General features: G+C 43.8%; 1 protein-coding gene across 1 annotated transcript in view; it reads left to right on the forward strand.

Annotated features, from left to right (window-relative positions):
- RELN (reelin) overlaps positions 1-18,295 on the forward strand; it is a 324,257-nt gene that overhangs the window by 47,363 nt on the left and 258,599 nt on the right. Inside the window, exon 3 of the mRNA XM_029077379.1 lies at positions 16,078-16,213. Within this exon, the coding sequence (XP_028933212.1) occupies positions 16,078-16,213 (136 nt within the window). The remainder of the gene's footprint in view (positions 1-16,077; positions 16,214-18,295) is intronic.

An 18,295-nucleotide genomic window follows, 5' to 3' on the forward strand; every position in this document is an offset into this window, starting at 1 on the left:
TACAACAGAGTTGGTAGGTGTGTTTCCTGCCCAAAATGAGTTTATAATCTAGAGGGAGAGACAGACATTAATACATTAATTTATAATACATAATTAAAAGATCTAATAAGTGCTTAAATATTTTAATAAACAAAAAGAGGTGCGGATACAAGCAGGGTCTTTGGGTTTAAAGCAAGAGGAGATCAGCAAGGAAGCTGATAGGTTAAGAGGTAACAGTGGCTTATCTTGGTTAGAAAACCAGATGGAATAAAGAGCATAAGTCACTTCACTGATGACTAGGGAGAGGTGCATTTTTGAGGCAAATTTAGCTATGTGAATAGTTCCTGGGAGGAACAGCTGGGTTGTCTTTGTCATTGCAAGGGTTAATATGAAAATAGGTTCCTCATCCTAAAGCTGTTTGCTAGATAAGATTACAATGTTTTAGAGCAGGTTCAATGTGAATTACATTTTCCTGGCCTAAATATCAGAATGATTTTCATGTTTCCCTGAAAGAGATAATTCATCATAGCAGCAAATCAAGATAGGCATTAATTTTTACATGAAAGATAATCCTTTGATTGAAAAAGGTTAATTGAGGTGAGCGGCTGTTAGCACTGAATTGAGGAATCAGCTTTGAAAGATTTTCACGTATGGATTAAAAAGATTCCTAAACTCCCTATGATGCTGAATATCCGTGAGATACGCACAATATTCTTTAAGGAATTGAGCTGAAAAAGGAAAATCTTATCAAGCATAAATTGGCCTGTTCTTCATCGCCTGATATGAGAACAGAACTTGCAGATATCACAAACAGGACAGAGTTCCAATTAGATTTTTTCCCCCTTCGTCCTTTGATGCACATACTCTTCCTTGGATTTTTTTTTAATGTGGTAAAGGCAAGTTCAAGTCTTGAAATCCAGTGCATTTAGCCAAAAGACTTCCAAAGACATGGTATTCCAAAGCAATATCCATTAACTATTAAAAGTACCTCATGCCCCTGTGGGATCCATTTGTGCAGATTGTCCAAATATCAAACACAGTGTTTCCATTTCACTTGGCCACCATCTCTTGGCAAGGAATCCTAGAAATCTACTCTTACAATGAGAGCATTTTTGTTCCATGAAAGGCTTCTACCATATAAGTCTACACAATTCCCTAATGGGGTCAAATCTCCTTTCTAGGAATTCTTAAACATTAATGTGATCCGTATATTGTATTTAGTGCAAGGAAATGGGGAAGTAATAGCACTCTAGCATGGATAAGGCTGCAGGGGAGATAACCCATACATTTGTAACCCAGGGGCTTCTCCCAAGGGCTTACTGCAACGATCTGCATATAGTAACTGCTCAGTAAATACCATTGATTGATTGATTGATTGATGTGCCTGGCACTGTACTAAGCACTGGGATAGATATGGGATAATCAGGTTGGTCACAGTACCTGTCCCAAATAGGGCTCACAGTCTTAATCCCCATTTTACAGATGAAGTAATGGAGGCACAGAGAATTTGGGTGACTTGCTAAGGGTCACACAGCAATCAATCCCTCAAGGGCAGAGATTTTTCTTGGACTTCTGTGGGCTTCTGTGGACTTCTTTAGGTTATGTCCCTAAATTCTGCACACCATAGATGCCTGGCACACGGTAGGCTTTTTCTTGGCTCTCCCACCTCCATCTTCCCACTCATGCCTTTTCCCCCGTTGATCTCTCTCTGTCTCTCTCTTTTATGGTATTTGTTAAGCCTTTACCATACTAAATTGGCCTGTCCTTCATCACCTGATACAAGAATAGAACCTGCAGATATCACAAAAAGGACAGAGTTCTAATTTGATTTTCTTTCCCCCTCCACCCTTTAATGCACACACTCTTCCTTGGATTTTTTTTTATGTGGTAAAGGCAGGTTCAAGTCTTGAAATTCCGTGCATTTAGCTAAAAGACTTCCAAAGACATGATATTCCATGTTATTCCATTATATTACCATGTCCCAAACACTATACTAAGCACTGGGCTAGATATCAGCTGGTCAGGTTGGACACAGCCCATGTCCCACATGGGGCTCATAGTGAAGTGAGTTGCCCAAGGTCACATAGCAGACAAGTGGCAGAACTGCAATTAGAACCCAGACCCTTCTGATTCTCAGGTCCATTATCTATCCACTAGGCCACGCTGTTTCTCCCTTCAAATGCAGCCCTCCCAATTTTCAAACCACTTCTGAAATCACATTTCCTTCAGGAGGTCTTGTTGTTGATTTGCTCTTTGATTGTTGCTTTAAAACAAGTATCTAAAGAGTATCGGACTCGACACTGCAACCTTTTTGGACTTACATTACTACGACAGTAATGATTATGGTATTTAAGTGCTTACTACATGTCAAGCACTGTTCTAAGTGCTGGAGTAGGTACAAGTTAATCAGGTTGGACGCAGTCTCAGACCCCTGACTCAGTATAAGTAGGAGAGAGAACACGTATTAAATCCCCATTTTACTCTTGAGAAAACTGAGTTACAGAGAAGTTTTGACTTGCCCAAGGTCCCACAGAATCAGGATTAGAAGCCAAGTCCTCAGACTCTCAGGCCTGTGTTCTTTCCACTTAGCCATGCTGCTTCTCAAAATGAGGAGTTCCTCAGTTCATTTCTAATATCTAATTTTTAATATTCACTTCCAAACTTGGTCACCACCTATGTTGTACTCACACCCTCCAGTACCATGTATGTACACATCTATCTTACATTTTCTACTACTTAATAATAGTAATTATTATAATGGTATTTGCTACGTGCTTACTATGTGCCGAGCACTGTTCTAAGCACTGGGGTAGATACAAGATAATCAGGTTGTCCCACATGAGGCTCACAGTTTAATCCCCATTTTCCAGATGAGGTAACTGAGGCACCGAGAAGTTGTGACTTGCCCAAGGTCACACAGCAGACAAGTGGTGGAGCCAGGATTAGAACCCACGTCTGTTGACTTGCAAGCCCGTGCTCTTTCCACTAAACCACGCTGCTTCTCTACGTCTATATATCCCCCTTTCCATCTTTCTGTCCGGAAATGATTTAGGTGCCTGTCTTCTCCCTGAGACTGTAAGCTCCTTGAGGGCAGAGACCAGGTCTATTTACTCTGTTCCAAGAGCTCAGTAGAGTTCTTAGGACAAGGGTGGCCAATACAGTGCACTCTTGGTGTGCTCAAATAATTCTATTAATTCAAAAGCCTTAAAACCTAAGAGAAGCAATGTGATCTAGTAGATAAAGCATGGGCTTGGGAGTCAGAGGACCTGGGCTCTATTCCTGGCACTGCCACTTGTCTGCTGAGAGACCTTGGGCAAGTCACTTCACTTGACTGTGCCTCAAGTTATCTCCTCTGCAAAATGGGGATTAAGACTGTGAGTCCCATGTGGGGCATGAACTGTGTCCAACCCAACACTTAGTCCAGTGCCTGGCACATAGTAAATGCTTAACAAATACCATAAAAAAATTCTGAAGTTCTCATTACATCAACTTTTCCACATTGTGCTTGCTGAAAAGTGTACATTTCCCATCCTAACTAGAAACCAAAGTTTGATCTCAGCAACCTGTGGGTGTTAGTTCAAAACAGGTTTGTAATTCCTTGACTTTCACATGTCTCTTTGGAGTAGTTGGAAAAAATCCCTTAGCACATTTCAGTCTTGGGGGTTTCTCTGGATACCTTTTTACTCTTCTGGAATCTCTTCCTTCCTCCTTCATCCTTCCCAAGGAGGAAAATCCAGTCACTGGGTGCTTCTGACATTAATTCTGTAGATCAAGCCAATGTTTTAGAGGGGCATGGGGCATTCAGATTCCTAGCAACTGGCTCTGTTGGCCAATCACTGGATTAGATTCTAAGGGCTGTGAGTTCTAATCCCACCAGGGCCTCACCATAAAGTTTGGGCCTGATTTCTTCAAATTTCAAGTAAAGATGAAGGGGTTGATGATGGTGGCCAAAACCCCAGACTTCTAGCATGTGTAACTCTGTTGTATTGTCCTCACCCAAGCACTTGGGAAAGCTCTTTGGACACAGTAAGCACTAAATGAATACCACTGATTGATTGGAAGAGGCCAGGTAAACAAGGGTAAACCTACAGTCCTGTAAATAACCTCAGCTGCTAACATTTATTTCTAAATAAAAGTTACCTGCTGACATTCAGAATGTGTGAGCTGTTGTGCTCAGAGGTGAAGTGTCACACTTGGGCTGCTGGAGGTGTATGTGAAAATCACTGGCTTAAAAAAGCACCATCTGCTTAGAACCTAGAATTTCCAGATCTGAAAGCAAATGAATCCCCAGCTCCGGTGAACTTTAAAGGTGCAGAAAAGCTGACTCAGAGAATCTGTGTTTCTTGGGCTCAGTCAGTCAAGGTTCCATCAATAATACTATTCAGTCAGTGCGTAGCAGGTGTAAATCTCACAGTGCACACAGGGATAGTCCCTATTCCTAATCAATTTTAATGTCTGTCTCCCAGCCATAGACAACAAGCTCCCTGTGGACAGAGATCACCTCTACCAACTCTCTTTTATTGTATTTTCCCAAGTGCTTAGTACAGTGCTCTGCACACAGTAAGTGCTCAATAAATACCATTGATTGCTGTAATAATAACATTGATGATAATAATATGATATACAAGTGCTTACCATGTGCCAAGCACTGTTATAAGCACTGGGGTAGATACAAGGTAATCAGGTTGGACATAGTCCCTGCCCCACATGGGGCTTACAGTCTAAGTAGGAGGGAGAACAGGAATTGAATCCCTATGTCTCAGTTGAGGAAACTGAGGTCTAGTGAAGTGACTTGCCCAAGGTCACACGACAGACCAGTGGCAGTCAGGATTAGAACCCCGGCCCAGGTCCTAAGGAAGCAGCGTGGCACAGTGGAAAAAGCGCAGACCTGGGAGTCAGAGGAGCTGGCTAGTCCCAGCTTTGTCAATTGCCTGCTGTGTGCCCTTGGGAAAGTCATTTAATTTCTCTGTGCCTCAGTTTCCTCAGTTGTAAATTGGGGATTAAATACCTGTTCTCTCCCACTTAGACTGTGGGCACTATTTAAGACAGGGGCTGTCCAACCTAATTAACTTGTATCTAGTAGCATTTAGACAGTGTTTGTTATATAGTAAGTAATTAACAAATTCTGTAAAAACTAAACAAATAAGGTCCTCTATCTCCTAGGCCTGCAGTCTTTCCACCAGGCCATACTGCTTCTCTCAGTACGGCACTGGTATTCTCACTGTATTCTCTGTACTGAGCACTGGTAGGAATTTATAGACATTGGTTTATGCATGGACTCCGGGTGAAAAGAGGAAACACCCACCAGGTGAAATTCCAAGCCAGGTTCAGTGGTTCAGGTCCTACTTTGATGAAAAGCAACAATCTATAGTCTGTTAGACAGACATGGGCTTGGGAGTCAGAAGGACCTGGGTTCTAATTCTACTCTGCCAGTTTTCTGCTGTGTGACTTTGGGCAAGTCACTTAACTTCTCTGAGCCTCAGTTCTCTAAACTGTAAAAGGGGGATTAAAAGTGTGAGCCCCATGTAGGACCATGAACTGTACCCAAACTGATTAACTTTCATCTACCCCAGTGCTTAATACAGTACCTGCTGCATAATAAGTGCTTAACAAATACCATAAAAAAGTACTTCTTATCACTTCTTTCTCATTCAACCTTGCGAAGACACAACAATCTTCCCCAATTAAAATGACCTGTCTACCAATCCTATTGTATTATACTCTCCCAAGTGTATACTACAGTGGTCTCCACATAGTAACACTCAGTAAATACAATTGTCTGCTAAAGGTTTTCCATTTTCTTGTTCCAGTAAAGAGGCTCAGATCCCGGGTCCTGGATCAGCCATCCAGTGAAATCTTCCACACTTAGATCCCGTTCCTTCCTTCCAGGGATATGAGGACTTGGGACAATATAGATTGCAAAAAAGGCATTGGTTCACCCATTGCAGTAAATTAGTTAGAAAACAAACAAACAAAAAGCCCTAGGTAATGATTCAGCCTTCAGTCTCCTGTTAAGTGCTTTCTGCTTGCTTGCCCTTAATTCTCAGCTAGATAATGGAGGAAGTTCTCGGTTACTTGAACATGATTTAGTGTCTGTACCATTTAGCATAAAGCTGGCTATTAATTTTTTTGTGTTCTGAAGTAATTACAGCTTAGAAATGATGGCAGCAAATAGGGTGGCAATTTCTCATTCTGAGGTAACTCCAGCTCTGCACTTTGCCTCAGAAACTGTGATCCTGCGACACCCTCTTCCTCCGAGGAGTGCTCCCTTTTGTGACCAGCTCTAGGACAGATTGTGCAGACTGCTCCCTCACCTTCGAGGCAGAAATCATTCATTCAATAGTATTTATTGAGCACTTACTTTATGCAGACCACTGTACTAAGCACTTGGGGGAATACAGTACAACACAAAACAGATGCATTCCCTGCCCACAACAGGCTTATTTACGGTCAAGAGCAGGAGAAATCGGACCCGGCAGAAACTAGGCGGTCATCCTGAGGTATGAGAGAGATGGGACGCTAGGAGTTTGATAACGCACCACCAGATATGAGCCAGCAGTCTTGCTGGCTCTGTTTGTCACTGTGTCACTCAATCGATGATCAATCGATAATATGCAGTTGGTGCTTACAGCATACTCAGTCCTGCGTTAAGGACCACCCCTTCTGTCAGAAATAAATCCCCGTTTTAGGCAGGAATGCTTCCCGATTGCTCCTGGGGTCAGCGTCCTGCTCTACTGCAGTTGTCCAGAGAATCTGTTTGCATTGGTCACTAAATAGCAACTGTAAATGAGGTATTTAAGTGCTTACTATGTGCCGGACACTAAGCACTGGGGTAGATGCAAAATAATCATGTTGGACATAGCCTGTCTCCTAGTCTAAGTTAGGAGGGAGAACAGGTATTGGATCTCCCTTTTACAGATGAGGAAACTGAGGACAAAGAAGATAAGTGACTTGGCCAGGGTCACACTCATTCAATAGTATTTATTGAGCGCTTACTATGTGCAGAGCACTGTACTAAGCGCTTACTAAGCTCACACAGCAGGCAAGTGGTGGAGCTGGGATAAGAACATGTCCTCCGACTTCTGCTGTATGAGCACTTGGGAGAGCCCACCAGAAACAAGACACACTTTCCCTGCCCAGAAGGCGTTTGTGATCTAGGCGTGAAAGGGAGAGTGACAAAAAAAATACCTAATAGACGTGTGAGTATGGGGATATAACAAGAAGAAATTTGAGAACAGCAGGAAGAGTGAGAATAAGTAATTGAATGTACAAAGGCCATGACAAGCTAGAGCTGGGAGTAGGGGTTCAGGGTCTCCTTGCTTCCCAACAGCCCACATCCCAACTAAGGGAGCCTGTAACCCTCAGCCCAACTCTGAGGTCAGAGGTCAGGTGGGAAGTGGGAGGAGGAGTAGATCCTAGTGCATGGTTCCTGATTCACCCATAGAACACTGAGCCAGAAAGTATCTTCCTGCCCTGCTATGTGAACCACAGCAGCATGGCATAGTGGATAGAACCCAGGGCCTGGGTGTCAGAAGGGCTTGAGTTCTAATCCCAGCTCCGACACCTGTCTGCTGTGTAAGCTTGGGCAAGTCACTTCATTTCTCTGCCCCTCAGTTACCACATCGGTAAAATGGGGATTAAAATTGTGAGCCCCATGTGGGACAGACACTGTGTCCAAGCTTATTAGCTTGTATCTATCCCATTGAGGCACATAGTAACCACTTAAATATATTAAAAAAATGTATGGACTGGAGTGGGGAGAGACAGGAGGCAGGGAAGTCAGTGAGGAGGCTGATCAGTAATCAAGGCGGGCTAGGATAAGTACTTAAATCAATGTAGTAGCAGTTTGGATGGAGAGAATAGGGCAAATTTTAGCAGTGTTGTGAAGGTAGAACTGACAGGATTTAGTGACAGACTGTATATGTGGGTTGAATGAGAGAGTTGAGCCGAGGATAACACTAAATTTTTCGGCTTGTGAGTCAGGAGGATGGGTGTGCTGTCTTCAGTGATAGGAAAGTCAGTGGGAGGAGTGGGTTTGTGTGGGAAAATAAGGAGTTCTGTTTTGGACATGTTAAATTTGAGGTGTCGGTGGGACAACCAACTAGATATGTCCTGAAGGCAGGAGGAAATACGAGCCTGCAGAGAAGGAAGGAGTTGAGGACTGGAGGCAGAGATTTGGGAATCACCTGCTGAGAGTTGGTAGTTGAAGCCACAGGAAGCAAATGAGAGGTGGAATTAGAACTCCCAGACTTAGGCTCTTTCCACTAGACCTCACTGCTTCCCTGAGGAAAAAGTGCTAACCCTTCTTGAGTAAGTTTGCCTCTGTACAAATGGCTGTTGGAGTCTTTGAATTTATAGGCTGCTCTTCCTCGGGGGCACAGATATATTCACGATCAGACTGCAGCTTTAGAAGCACCACTCAAACCTCATGACTGTTTTTCATTAAAGCTTCATCTTTGAAGCCAGCGGAAATGGCCTGCCACAGTGCGCGACAGAGCAAAGGAGTGATGGATGCCCTGCATTTTCATTTAATGGGCACTGAAGAGTTTCTATCTATTAAATATTTTAAAAACCCTGAAAACAGGAATGTCTTCCTGTCTATAGTGTTACTTATGTGTTTGGAAGGCTTCCCTTTCTGGATAAAGAAAGCACTTTGAAGACTGCCCACTCCAGGTTCAGCCAAGCAGCTCTCCAGAGGGTCCGTTTATCCTGTATCTACCTCAGTGCTAAACACAATGCTTGGCACAGAGGATGCACTTCACAAATACCGCTATTCTTCTTATTAACGCTATGCCTTAATAGCTGTCTATAGGCTCTAAACAACTACTCCTGTTTAGAGTAGCTTCTCAAGTCTGAATTTCACTTGGTGTACAGGGAATCCCTTAGAATCCATCAATCAGTGGCATTTTTTCAATCAATTAGTCAGGGGTCTTCATTGAGCACTTACAGTTTTCAGGGCACTGTACTAAGCACTCGGAAGAGTCCAATACAACAGAGTTAGTAGGAACACATGTACCAATCAATCAGTGGTATTTATTGAGCACTTACTATGTGCAGAGCACTATACTAAGTGCTTGGTAGCGTATGATTCATTCATTCAGTCATTTTTTTGAGTGCTTACTGTATGCAAAGCACTGTACTAAGCACTTGGGAGAATACACTATAACAACAGACACATTTCTGATCACAACGAGCTAACATTCTAGAGGAGGAGGCAGACATTAATATAAATAAATGAAATTATGGATCTGTATATAAGAGCTGTTAGCAAGAAAAGCAGCCTGGCCCAGTGCATAGAATATGGGCCTGGGAGTCAGAAGGACCTGGTTTCTAATCCCAGCTCTACCACTTGCCTGCTGCATGTGACCGTGGACAAGTCACTTCACTTTCTCTGTGCCTCAGTTCCCACATCTGTAAAATGGAGATGAGGACTGTGAGCCCCACGTGGGACAGGTTTGATTGGGTCCAGCCTGATTAACTTGTCTCTACTCCAGTGCTTAGTAAAGTGCCTGGAACATACTAAGCGCTAAACAAACATCATTAAAAACCAAATACAAACAAACTTACTTAAACTGATGCACTGAGTCTTGTGGAGATTCTGTCGCCAAGGTCCCCTTAAGGGATCCTTAAGACCTGATGTCTTAAGACATCAGCTGTAAATCATCTGTTCATCCTCCCCGATGATTGGCCTTGGGCATTGGTTTCCCACAGCTAAACCAGAATGCAAGTAGAATCTCGTTTAAGCCCCTGAGGGAAGGCTGCAAATTAGAAGGGGAACTCTCCCGCAGCGGGGTGTAACTCCTGATACTTGGATCTGATCGGGTGCTGAACTCCCTCCCCAGTTTAGTGAGAATTCACTATGCTCTAGCTTGCCGGGATAGGAAGAACCCCAGAAATAGCAGCTTAATTATGAATCTGAAAAAGCAGAACATTCAAAATGGAAGTTTAGGTTAAAGTGCTTCTTCCCAAGTAGATGGGGTTTTTTTTGCTCTGCAGTTGAAATAGTTTTCCAAAATAACTTCTTTGCAAAAACCTGGTTCAGGATCAGTGAAATAGTTTTAAATCAATCATCTGTATTTATTGAGCGCTTTCTGTTTGCAGAGTACTTTACTAAACACTGGGGTAGATACAAGGAAATCAGGTTGGACACAGTCCCTGCTGCACATGGGACTCACAGTCTTCATCCCCATTTTACAGGTGAGGGAACTGAGGTGCAGAAAAAAGTGAAGGGACTTGTCCAAGGTCACACAGTGGACAAGTGACAGAACTGGGATTAGAACCCAGGTCCTTCTGACTCCCAGTCCTGTGGTTTTTCCATTAGGCAACACTGCTTCCCCTATCTGGGGAAGGACTGTAAAGACGTCAGTAGTGCAAGGATCAGGAACTCCTGAAGCTACTCTCACCAAGGTCTCCAGTGACCCCCTTTTGAACTCCTGTCCTAATCCTCCTTGACCTTTCGGTTGTCTTGTCACTATTGACTATTTCCACCTCCTTGTAGTAGTCATAGTATATACTGAGCACTCACTGAGTGCAAAACACAGTATTTAGTATGTAGGAAGTACACAGGAATACAATACTAGTAGCCTGCCCATATGTATCTTACCCTCCCTCCACAGGTTTCTCCTAGAGTTTGTCCCAGAAAGCCTTTCCAAAACTGAATTCTTCTAGCTCTCATTCTACTTCTCTGACAACTCATTCTAGGTCTCCTTTTCTGGATCTTCCTTCTCTTACTCCCCCTCCCTGGCCCCCTTCCAGTGATCACATCAGTCTCTCTACTTATCTCCCTGTGCCTAGCCTCTTTCCTCTTCAGTTTATCCCACACTCAAAAGCCTCCAAAGATGTCCATTTCTCATAGCCTTAAACAGAAATTCCTGACCACTGGCTTCAGCTGCTTCTTTCTTAACTTTCTGCTCTCTTCTCCCACCTCACCCCATCTCATACAGTCTTTGTTCCTCCCCAAATAACCTCCTAGCTATCTAGATTCTCCTATCTTCAGTCCATTGTGCACACCTTTTCCCATGCCTGGAACTCCCTCCCCTTTCAAATCTGCCGACTGCATCCCTCCCCACCTAAAGCCTCTTGAAAAGCCCCCTTCACCAGGAGATCTTCCCTGCTTAATCCACTCTCCCCTGGTCAAGTCATCCCATAGGCCACTCTGATAACTGATGTGCATTTATTTATTTTTGCTTAATTTTACATCTACCAGCTGTACCTATATATTAATTTTTGCCCTTATTGCATCAATATGCCTCTTTCTGCTTGTCTCCTCTGTTAGATTGCAAGCTCTTTGTGGGCAGGGACTGGGTATCCTACTTCACCCTACCCTCCCAGGAGCCTGGCACAGTGCTCTACTCATTAGTAGGTGTGGAATAAATATTGGAAATGAGGGTTCATAATATTACTGTGATCTTTCATCAGTGAAGAGCAGGCGTGAGCTCAGTATACCCAACGTGGCCCCTAGTGGAACTTGTTACAGCAAGAAAAACAAGGGCATAGGGTTTATCCCTGGATAGACAGAGAAACAGCGTGGCCTAGTGGAAAGAGCCTGGGAGTCAGAAGACCTGGGTTCTAATCCTCCCTCTGCCACATGTCTGCCTTGTGACCTTGGGAAAATCACTTAACCTCTCTGTGCCTCAGTCACTTCCGCTGTAAAGTGGGGATTAAGACTCCACGTGGGACACTGACTGTGTCCCACCTGATTAACTTATATGTATCTCAGTGCTTAGTACAGTACCTGGCACATAGTAAGTGTTAAACAAAAACCTAAAAATTATATATTACGAATTATTTATTTATATTAGTGTCTGCTCCCCCTCTAGACTGTAAGTTCACTGTGGGCAGGGATCGTGTCTGCCAACACTCTACTATTGTACTCGCCCAAGCACTTAGTACAGTGCTCTGCACAGTAAACACAATAACACTGGTTGATTGACCATTAAAAAAAAAAGACTGAACACTTGTGGCTGGGGGAATTTTGGGGAATATCATAAAGTTTCACTGCAATGAGAATCTACTGATTTCCTAAGTGAGTCAATACTGACAAACAGCCAAGGTGACAACTTGACTAACCCTTTGACTAACACGTGACTAATGCCCTTACTCTAAGTAGGAGGCAAACAAATATTTAATTGCCATTTTACAGATTAAACCACTGAAGCAAGGAGAAGGTAAATGACTTGCCCAAGGTCGTCACATAGCAGACAATTGGCGAAGCTGGAGTTGGAACCCAGGGCAGTGCTCCTTCCACTAGGCCACGTTGCTTCTCAAGAGGGGTTTGGGTAAATCAACAGATGACAGGCAATATCCACAATATCCTCCCTCTCCAACCCCCTCATAAGATCAGTTGACAGGAAAATACAACTTAAGATAGACCAGCTCATTCACTTTGTACTTTACACACTCAGAAGTTATATCAACCTCAGCTTGAAGGGTTTTTTTTAAGACCCTTAATAGTTTCATTAGAAAAGATCGCATTACTGCAATATTCTTATGTCGTGTCTTTGGAAGAACGTATGCACAGTTGGGACCTATCCATCAAAGAATCATTTGGAAAGAGATTATGATATAATGATAATAATCATGGCACTTGTCAAATGCTTACTATATACTAAGCATTGGGATATATACGATCTAATCCGGTTTATCGGTTCTTGACCACTATGGGGCTGACCATTTAATGAAGAGGTAGAGCAGGTATTTAATCCCTATTTGACAGATCCCCACGTTCCTAGTGCAGAGGGACTGAAAAGCTTAGGACCCTTTAGTTTGGAACACTAAGGCTGACAGGGGACATAAAGGAGATGTACAAAAGCATGTAGGGAGTTGGCAAGGTGACTCCTGAACGTGACAGCCTGCAATGCCTTATCTCCTTTGAAAGGCCTTCCCTGATTAACACTCCCCCTTTTCTCCTCTCCCACTCTCTTTATTCATCCCCCCTCCCAGACCCACAGCACTTATGTCCATATCTGTCATTTTATATATTTCTGTTAATGTCTGTCTCCCCTTCCAGACTCTAAGTCCATTGTGGACTGGGAATATATCTGTTATACTATTACATTGTACTCGCCTAAGTGCTCTGCACATAGTAAGCACTCAATAAATACGAATACAAGGACAAGGGGGTACCTATTGGTTCAAACTGAATAGAAAGAAACATGCCTTAATCCCACTGTTGGTCTGTACATGGAATCTTTGTCCACAGACAGGAAAAGCAGTGTGTGTTCTCTTTCTCTCTCTCTGTCTCCCTTTCTCTTATTCTCTGTCTCTTTGTCTCTCTTGCTTTCTATTTCATGGTATTCATTAAGCGTTTGCTACGTGTCAAGCAATGTTCTAAGCATTGGGGAAAATACGAGTTAATCAGGTTGAGACACAGTTCCTGTTCCACATGGGGTTCAGTTTAAGTAGGAGGGAGAACTTATATTTAATCCCCATTTTACAAATGAGTCAACTGAGGCACAGAGCAGGTGGCAGAACTGGAATTAGAACCTAGGTTCTCTGGCTCCCAGGCCAGTGCTCTTTCCAGTAGGCCATGCTGCTTCTCAAGAGGGGTTTGGGTAAATGTAAGCTTGTTGTGAGCAGGGAATGTGTTTGTTTATTGTACTCTCCCATGTGCTTAGAACAGTTGCTTGACACATAGCAAGTGCTTAAGGAATACTATGGATTGAATGAATGAATGAATGAATGAATGAATGAAAAGGTGACAATTCCACAATGGGCCACCACACAGAAAATTAGGTAAATGATGGAGAGCGGGACGTTCTAGGAAGAGATGTGTCCGTGGTGTCGCTATGAGTCAGAAACGACTCGACGGCATAAGATAAGACCAACAAAATTAGGAAGATCAATATCAAGGAAGGCAATCATCTCACGGTTCCTTCAAATGTCTTGGTGCTGCTGATGGAAACAGTGTTCTGGGCTGTAGAGCCCACATTGCTTCTCATGGTCATTTAAATCCCTGCTCTGCTTTAGAAAATCATCCCCATTTTTAACCTGCCATTTTGAAAGAACAAAGTCGATCCCTGTAGAGGGGAAATGGAAATCTCTAAGAGGATTCTAAATTGCATTTTTTAGATTCCATAGCACTCAAGTTGCTTTAGATGATGTAGCAATTTTATAAACTTCCTAGCGCTCCCTGACCAAGCTTGAAGACGATGTTTGAAGTGATGAAAAGAAATAAATGGAAACCCTGACCATCTCATTCCATCCCTTTCCAGAGGGCAGGAACATTGAAAACCTGGTGGGTTTTTTGCACGTTAGTGATTTTTCTATTTACAAGGGCGTGATTTTTGGGGTCTTTCAAAAGGCAGTAAAATAGGGCTTCTAATGAGCAGTGATGATTGAATCAGCTTCTACGATTAAGAGCGGTCAGATAGCCTGTGGTTTTTTAATCTACATTTCAGAAATAGAATTGTCAAACTTAACTGAGACTCCCTCATTTAGGGGGTGGGAGGCATAGGAAGAGCCTGAGAAGAAACAACCAGGGAAATAGGAGGAGAATTGGGAGAGGACAGAGTCATTGAAGGTTAGCTAAGTTTTAAGGAGAAGGGAGTGGTTTGCTATGTCAAAGGCACCTTAGAGGTCGAGGAGGATTAAGTTGGAGTAGAGGCTGTTGGATTTGGCAAGAAGGAGATCATCGGTGACCTTAGAGGAGATAGTTACCATGCTGTGAAGGGGACGGAAGCCAGATTGGAGGGGGTCAAGGAGAGACTGAAACACCGAGAAGTGAAGTGACTTTCTCAAAGTCACACAGCAAGCACGTGACGGAGGTGGGGCTAGAACCCAGTTCTTTTGACTCCCAACTCAGTCCTCTTTTCACTAGGCCATTATTCCCCAATCTGTGATTTTTGTATCCATGTCTACCTCCCCAACTAGACTGTAAGCTCCTTGAGGCAGGTTCATGTCCTCAGCATCTGCCATGGTTTCTGTGTCCTTCCAGAGCTTTGATGGGGCCCTAGGTGTTAGCAAAACCCTGTGGTCCCCCTTCAGAAGAGGGCATCACCCCAAATCCCAGAGTAGGGGTCTCTGATGCACTGGGCTGGACCCTGGGCTCTCAAATCACAGCCAGTTGTGGGCCAGGTAGGCCTAAGTTCTAAGTGATCTGCTTGCCCCGATGATCCAGGTAGTTTCTGGGCCCATTGTGGAGGAGGGTGGTGGCAGGATCAAACAGCCCTAGCAGACTAGAGCTTGCTTTAGAAGCAGGGCTCTGGGGACCGCTCCCTGCCTCCCTCAGTATCTTCTAGGCCCACCGTTGACGAACTTCCCACAAGACAGTGGTTGGGGCTTTGGGTTTTCTCGTCTCTCCAAAGAGGAAGGTGTCCCTGGCCAGACTCCTGGCGGTCCAGGCTGAGTCTGGCCAGGCCCAGAGGGTGTGACCAGGCCTGAGTCATCAGCCCTGGCTGCTTCTCCCCCCGGGTTCTCCTTGGAGGGGGAGACGGAAGAGGCTCCCACAAAGGCCACAGACTTGGCAGTGGGCAGCTCAGAGATTCAGGCTCTGTGCCAGGTCTCTTTCACAGGGCCCCTCTTGCCACCTTGACTGAACCCTTAATCCCTAATAATCAGTCAATTGCCTATATTTATTTAGCATTGTACTAAGTTCTCGGCAGAGTATAACAGAGTTGGTAGATGCGTTCCTTGCCCACAGTAAGCTCACAGTCTACAGTCACTTCAATTCATTCAATTGTATTTAATAAAAGTAATAATAATTACAATAATTATAGTACTTATTAAGCACTTACTATGGGTCAGGTACTGTTCTAAATGCTGGGGTAGATGCAAGATAATCAGGTTGGACACAGTCGTCCCACGTAGGGCTCGCAGTCTCAATCCCCATTTTACAGATGAGGTAACTGAGGCACAGAGAAGTTGAGTGACTTGCCCAAGGTCCCACAGCAGGCAGGTGGTGGAGCCAGGATTAGAACACATGACCTTTTGACTCCCAGGCCTGTGCTCTATCCACTACGCCACGCTGCTTCCCCTTTGAAGCCCATGCTGTGGGGGTTTTTATCAGGGTAAGAGGCGGCGAGAGAACTCATGCTGACCCCAGGGAAGCCATCTGAGGATGGAGCTAGTAGAGATCATGTGTCTGCCCTTCTTCCACAGGCATCATGTCGGACCACCAGTTTGGGAACCAATTCATGTGCAGCGTCGTGGCCTCTCATGTGAGTCACCTGCCCACCACCAACCTCAGCTTCGTTTGGATCGCTCCGCCAGCGGGCACAGGCTGTGTGAATTTCATGTGAGTACCAACCTGGAACCAAGAGCCAGGGGAGGGGTGTGTATTTGTGTGTGTGTCTGTCTGTCTGTGTGGGCGTAGGAGGGAGAGAATGACCGAGGGGTTGGTTCTTGAGCTAACGAGTTGTCCTGTGGATTTTTCTGATTTTGATTTAGTACTGATTGCGCTTTTGAAGCCGTTACTTTGGGAGGGGCATTGGAGCTGGGAAGAAGTACAAAGAGAGCGATTCAATGCAGCCTTTACGTTGGGAGGAAGAACTGGGCCTGGGGAGAAGTTCAAACAGAGAGATTCGGGGCAGAGCCTTCACTTTGGGAGGAGCACTGGATCTGGGGCGAAGTACAAAGAAGGTAGATTCAGGGGTGAAGCTTTTGCTTGGGGAGGAACTTTGAAGCTGGGGAGGAGTCAGGCATGGTTCTTGGTCTACAGGAGGCTCACTGTTTAAAAGGTGTGTGTGGGGGGGTGGGGATAAACTACATAAGTAAAGAAATAGCCCTGCATAACTTCACTCCTAATATCTCATAGTGAGATTTTGCTGTTATAATCTGTGCTTCTTCACTTTCCCATTAACCTAGTGTAATCTCTACTTGTTATGGGGGTGGGTGAAGGTACAGGGGTTGTGCCTGAGGTTTTTATAAATGACTACAGCTGCCAGTTTGGCAACATAGAAATGAATACTGAGTTTCCATTATGGGAGCAAAATTTTATTTCTCCCAGGTTGCATGTGGCGTATACCATTATATTTGTTAAGTGCCTGTTATGTATCAAGCAATGTTCTAAGCGCTGGGGCATATACCAATTAATCAGGTGGGACACAGCCCCATCCCACATGTGGCTCACTGTTTAAGAGGGAGAGCGGTAGTTTAATCACCATTTTGCAGTTAGGGAAACCGAAGCACAGAGAAGTTAAATGACTTGCCCAAGGTCATGCAACAAAGCAATCGACAGAGCTGGCACGCAGGCCTGTGCTCTTTCCCACTGGGCCAAGCTGCTTCTCAGCATATATGCTCTTTATAAGAGAAAATAGTGGTATGAATGAGGTACTGACAACGGTAAGTAGGTTCAGAAAATGGCATATATTTGGTCATAGAGAAAAAACAATATATAGAATTTCTAGGATATTTTCAAGGACTACTCAAGAAAAATACTCTATGTGAGGAATGTACAATTGAACCAGAAACAATATTTCCCAATTGCTGCTTTAGTATTTCTAATGACCATGGTAGTCACAACTCTTTTTTTTAGCACTTGGGAATATAACAAGCACTCAGTCATAGTTACTGAGCATTTACTGTGTCTAATTGGTGTCTGTTCCCCCCTAGATTGTAAGCTTGTGTGGGCAGGGTATGTGCCTGTTTATTGTTATATTGTACTCCCTTAAGTGCTTAGTACCATGCTCTGCGTACAGTAAATTCTCCATAAATAAAATTGATTGATTTCCCAATCTGTAAAATAGGGATTAAGACTGTGAGCCCCACAGAGGACATGGACTGTGCCCAACCTGATTAGCCTGTATCAATCCCAGGGCTTAGTACAATGCTTGGCACACAGTACCTTCTTAGCAAATCCTATTTAAAAAATGAATAGCCCATAAATTGGATTAAAGACATTTTCAATCAATCAGTAGTATTTATTGAGCATTTACTGTATGCAGAACACAATTCTAAGTGCTTGGGAGAGTACAATACAGTTGGTAGACACTATCATTGCATATAACTTAGTCACAGCTTGAACTGAAAGGGAAACCAATCAATCAGTCAGTGGTAATTATTGAGAGTTTATTGTGTGCAAATTTGAGTATATTTAAAGTGGGAGAAATAAGGCAAGGGCGGGGTGGATCGGAGAGGGTGTTAATAGCAGGCACAGGTTTCTCCCTGCATGGTGAAGGGAAAGTTTCAGGGGGCTTCTGGAAGATCCAGAATTGCACTTTCAAGCTCTCTTGGTCAATCATTCATATTCACTGAGCACTTATGTGCAGAGAATGTACTAAGAGCTTGAAAGAGTACAGTACAACAGAATTAGCAGACACCAGAAATATTCCGGCAGTCGTGGGGAAGGGAAAACTCCCACTGCTGCTTCCCACTCATT

Source organism: Ornithorhynchus anatinus, chromosome 13, assembly GCF_004115215.2.
Source record: "Ornithorhynchus anatinus isolate Pmale09 chromosome 13, mOrnAna1.pri.v4, whole genome shotgun sequence".
Lineage (NCBI taxonomy): Eukaryota > Metazoa > Chordata > Mammalia > Monotremata > Ornithorhynchidae > Ornithorhynchus > Ornithorhynchus anatinus.